Consider the following 4,996-nt stretch of genomic DNA (forward strand, 5'->3'; position numbering starts at 1 on the left):
CCTCTCCTGAGTCAGAACGTGAGGGAGTCCTCACGTTGTGGGTCTTTCACCTCCTAAGTGCTGGGATTAAAGGTTTGCACCACCACTGCCCAGTGATGCTGTTTTCTCAAACCCCAGTTTAGGGAGATAGCCATCTCTGACAAAATTAAGCTTGCTTAATTTGACCAAAAATTGTTTAATCATTTCTACTCTTCTACAGTGGGATTAACAGTTGAGCCTCTCATTCCACCATCACGCAGGTATTTATTTATGAATACAATACCACTATCTTCAGACACACCAGAAAAGGACATCAGATCCTATTATAGATGGTTGTGAGCCACCATGTGGTTGCTGGGAATTGAACTCAGGACCTCTGGAAGAGCAGTCGGTGCTCTTAACCGCTGAGCCAGCTCTCCAGTCCCCTTCCATGAGGTTTCTTAAAAGGCACAATGATCATGGAGACAATCTGTGATCCTACAGGAAAATTTTCATTTCTTTTATTTCATTTTTATGAAGCAGGGTTTCATCATGTAGCCTTGGCTAGCCTGGAATTTGCAATGCAGACCAGGCTGGACTCGAACTCACAGAGATCCTCCTGCTTCTGAGTGCTGAAATTAAATTGCTATACTTGGCTATTTTCTTTTTTAAAAGAAAGACTTATATTATTTATTTCAAGTATATGAGTACACTGTAGCTGTCTTCAGACACACCAGAAGAGGGCATCAGATCCCATTACAGATGGTTGTGAGCCACCATGTGGTTGCTGGGAACTGAACTCAGGACCTCTGGAAGTGCAGAAAACTAGCAGTTTGGCGGGAAAAGGGGGCTAGCGAGCGGCGGAAGTGATGTAGGGTCGCATGCGACGGAGATGGGGTGTGTGTGAAGAATGCTTGAGGATAGCCCCGGAAGTATAGTTTTGATTGGTTGTTTTCTTGAGTACTGTGGGAGCAGAAATTTGCCCTCAGTAAAGATGGCCGCGCAGGCTTCCATTCCTTCTTTGGGCCGTGTGTTTTTCTTAAGCTTGGCCTTGATACCGGAAAAAAAAAATAAAAAAGAGGGGACTCGTGAGTTCTGATTGGCTGAAGGTAGATGTGTCCTGAGCGCTGATTGGCTGTCCCTTCGCGGGAAGGAGTTTGTGGCGCCAGTGCAAAGTAGGCAGAACGCTGCCACGCCGGAGCCGCACAGAGTTCCCAAGTGTTCTTGGTTTTCGTGTCCGAGCTTCTTGGGCCGCTCTCTCAGGAGAACTGCGACCAGGATGTGGAATAGTAATGGCGGGCGTGGGGAGAGTCACGCGAGGGTGTCGGGAGTGGGCGAGTCTGGCGCAGGAAGGCCGGGAGGGAGCGAGAGGCCCGAGGCGGGCTCGGCGGCGTTCGCGGGGTGGCAGGGGGATTGTCGCGGCTGGGGCGGTGGGGACAGCGGTCGCCAGGTATAGAGATGGGGAGCGCAGCGCAGACTCTGACGACTGTCGTTCCCCGCAGGCGGATTCGAAAGCTTCAGCAGCTCCACCTATGGCGGAGCAGGCGGCTACACGCAGTCTCCCGGTGGCTTCGGGTCGCCCACACCGTCGCAGGCGGAGAAGAAATCAGTACGTAGACTGACGGCTCCGTTCTCATTTGTGTCCTGGCCGGGAGGGAATGTGTTTTCGTGCGGGAGGGTGACACACCCCAAGGTGTCAGAAGCTGTCCGTTACCTACCTTGTCTTTTGTATGGTCAAGTGGGGACAGGGTTATTTTATCATTATTATTATCATTATTTTATTGTTTGGCAAGCGTGCAGTGGTTGGCTCGGCCTCCATTTTCCTGGCCCTACCACTCGAAAGTATGCTTTAGTAGAGTTTAATGTCGCTGTCCCCAGGGCACAGCTGGGACTACTAAAATCCCTGAAGAACAAGAGTCCGCTGCGTTCAGAACAGGTTTGGGGTTATTTCCTGTTGGTAACTGATAGGAAGGACCCTCTAAGCCTTAATCTGCTGGGCTTTTTCTGCCTCGTACATATTCATTGTATGACCAAGTGTTTTGGAGGTGTTTGTAGCTCTGGCTGGCCTGGAACTCAGAGATCCACCTGCCTGTACACTGTAGCTGTCCTCAGACACACCAGAAGAGGACATCAGGTCCCATTACAGATCGTTGTGAGCCACCGTATGGTTGCTGGGAATTGAACTCAGGACCTCTTGGAAGAGCAGTCAGTGCTCTTAACCGCTGAGCCATCTCTCCAGCCCCAAAAGATCCTTCCTTAAAAAGCAAACTACATTGCTCGTAGGTGGCCTGAGAGGCGAGTGTCTTCACTAGATGCTCCTCTGCCCACTCCATCTGACTCTCCCGTTAAGATGCCCAAAGATGAGCAGCTTGGCGAAACTCTCGCCAGGTTTTCTGCAGAGACTGCCATCTGGTTGCCAGAATATCTCCTAAAAGAAGCTATACGTCTAACTTCTTCCATTTTATCAAGAAACCTGGAGCATCTTCTTAGTCCTTTTTCTGCTTGTCATTCCTCAAGCCTTTTCTTTTTATTATATGTAAGTACACTGTAGCTATCTTCAGACACCTCGGACGAGGGCATCAGCTCTCATTACAGATGGTTGTGAGCCACCATGTGGTTGCTGGGACTTGAACTCGGGACCTTTGGAAGACCAGTCAGTGCTCTTAACCACTGAGCCATCTCTCCAGCCCCCAGCCTTTTCACAACACTCTGTTGTCTCCATGGTGTCCTGAACACTGCTCTTGCTATTGTCTGGGATGTGCTCTTTCTACCCCTACCTCTCTGAGATAGTTGTTTTCTTGTTGTTGTTTTGTTTTGTGTGTCTCTGTGTGTGTATCCTTGGCTGTCCTGGAACTCACTCTGTAGACCAGGCTGGCCTTGAACTCAGAAGTCCACCTTCCTCTGCCTCCTGGGTGCTGAGATTAAAACCATTTGCCACCACTGCCTAGCCCTGGGATGTCAGGCTATCCTATGTTGTCCTGACTCTAGTCTGACCTTTTCTTTGTGAACCCACAATAAACATATATTCACCTGGAGGTCTAGCATCAGATCCCTGTGGGCTTGAATTCAAAAGTGTGGCATTCGCCGTGTATAGTCGCACACTCTGAATCCTAGCACGTAGGAGGGGGAGGAAGATGAATCAAATGTTAACTTCTGGCCTTGTTTTCAGTCTCTTTTTAAAGTAAGGAGAACTTGGTTTTGAAATCCCAGGAGTGTGGTATATTCAAAGTGCTTGGCGCATGGAAACATTAAATGAGTGATTGTTACTCTCTTGGGTTGACTGTGTGTACTTTTTCTTTTCAGAGAGTCCGAGCCCAGCATATTGTGCCCTGTACCATATCCCAGCTGCTTTCTGCTACTCTGACTGATGAAGTGTTCAGAATTGGAGATGTTGAGATTTCACAGGTCTGTAAGATTTTGCGGAAGAACCGTTTAGAGATAGGAAATGAGGGGTGGGAAGATGTCTGTGCAAGCCTGAGGCCCAGTATCAGATCCGTATGCATGTGCAAGGCCAGGCTCGCTTCCCCTGGGTCCTGTAACCACAAAGCTCAGAGATGGGAGGGTCCTAGGGCCTTGCTGGCTCCAGGTTCAGTGAGACTCTGTCTCAAGGGAATAAAAGCAATAGTGCTAGACCTGGACAGCCAATGTCCTCCAATGTGCTCATCTGTCTGCTCATTTGTGCATATCCTTCACTCATATGCAAAGAAAAAGGAGTAAGACTTGCTTAATCGAAAAGTATGTAGCTAGTGACGTGCTCTGTGGGTGAAAGTGCTTGGGCCTTTTGCACAGCCTGATGACCTGAGTTCAGTCTCCACATTCTACATTAGAAAAAGAACTAGTTCCCTAAAAATATCCTCTGACCCCTGGACCATGGCACACATACACACAATGGTAAAATAACAATATTTTTGTGGAAAGTATTTTTTGTTTGTTTGTTTTTATTTATTTATTTTGGTTTTTTTTGTTTGTTTGTTTGTTTTTCGAGACAGGATTTCTCTGTATAGCCCTAGCTGTCCTGGAACTCACTTTGTAGACCAGGCTGACCTCGAACTCAGAAATCCGCCTGCCTCTGCCTCCCAAGTGCTGGGATCAAAGGCGTGCGCCACCACCGCCCGGCGGAAAGTACTTTTTAAAGCTGGGCAGTGGTGGCTGACACCTTTAACCCCACCAATGCGAGGCAGAGGCAAGTGGACCTCTGAGTTCAAGGCCAGCCTGAGCTACATAGTTCCAGGACAGCCCGGCCTGCTCAGTGAAACCGTATCTCTAAATAAACCAACAAACAAAAAGTATTTTTAAAAAAGAGTATGAAGGTATTCTTCCCTTAACAGAAGCCTCTGTTACTTGCAGGAGTTGTGTCTCAGTTTTCCTTAATGAATATGTTCTGTTCAGATAAATAAAAGTAGGTAAGTTTTAGACTGAACATGGCAGCTCACACCTATAATCTTGGCACTCAGGAGGCAGGCAGGAGAATTAATTACCACAAGTATGAGGCCAGTCCGGCCCATGAAACAAAAAAAGTTTATAAATTATTTGTGTGTATATGTGCATCTTGCTTTGATTGCCAGGGAAGTCAGACTGTGTTTGTTTCTTTCTCTATCCTAGGTCACTATTGTGGGGATAATCAGACATGCGGAGAAGGCTCCAACCAACATTGTTTACAAGATAGACGATATGACGGCTGCGCCCATGGATGTTCGTCAGTGGGTTGACACGGATGTGAGTGTCTTCTCTTGGGTCGAGGTGGGGTGACTTTGGGGCTTTGGATGTTGAGCTCTTTCAGTTTTAGCCTGTTACAGGTTTCTCTGTATAAACATTCATAAGCAAGATACCGAGGGTAAAACCCATAAAGCGAGAGCTTAACTGATTTGACCACAAAAAAATGTAAAACCGCCTAAAATACTGTGTAGGAGAGTAGAAAGTAAATTCTCTCTGGGCCGGGCGTGGTGGTGCATGCCTTTAATCCCAGCACTCGGGAGGCAGAGGCAGGTGGATTTCTGAGTTCGAGGCCAGCCTGGTCTACAAAGTGAGTGCCAGGACA

The 4,996-nt window shown here is 47.8% G+C and overlaps 1 protein-coding gene across 1 annotated transcript in view; it reads left to right on the top strand.

Moving 5' to 3' along the window:
* Positions 1-950: 950 nt before the first annotated feature.
* The window catches only part of Rpa2 (replication protein A2), a 10,388-nt gene continuing 6,342 nt past the window's right edge, over positions 951-4,996 (top strand). The window contains exons 1-4 of the mRNA XM_021160191.2: positions 951-1,247; positions 1,461-1,567; positions 3,262-3,363; positions 4,561-4,674. Of these exons, the coding sequence (XP_021015850.1) occupies positions 1,238-1,247; positions 1,461-1,567; positions 3,262-3,363; positions 4,561-4,674 (333 nt within the window). The 5' untranslated portion in view covers positions 951-1,237. The remainder of the gene's footprint in view (positions 1,248-1,460; positions 1,568-3,261; positions 3,364-4,560; positions 4,675-4,996) is intronic.

Source organism: Mus caroli, chromosome 4, assembly GCF_900094665.2.
Source record: "Mus caroli chromosome 4, CAROLI_EIJ_v1.1, whole genome shotgun sequence".
In the NCBI taxonomy this organism is placed as follows: domain Eukaryota; kingdom Metazoa; phylum Chordata; class Mammalia; order Rodentia; family Muridae; genus Mus; species Mus caroli.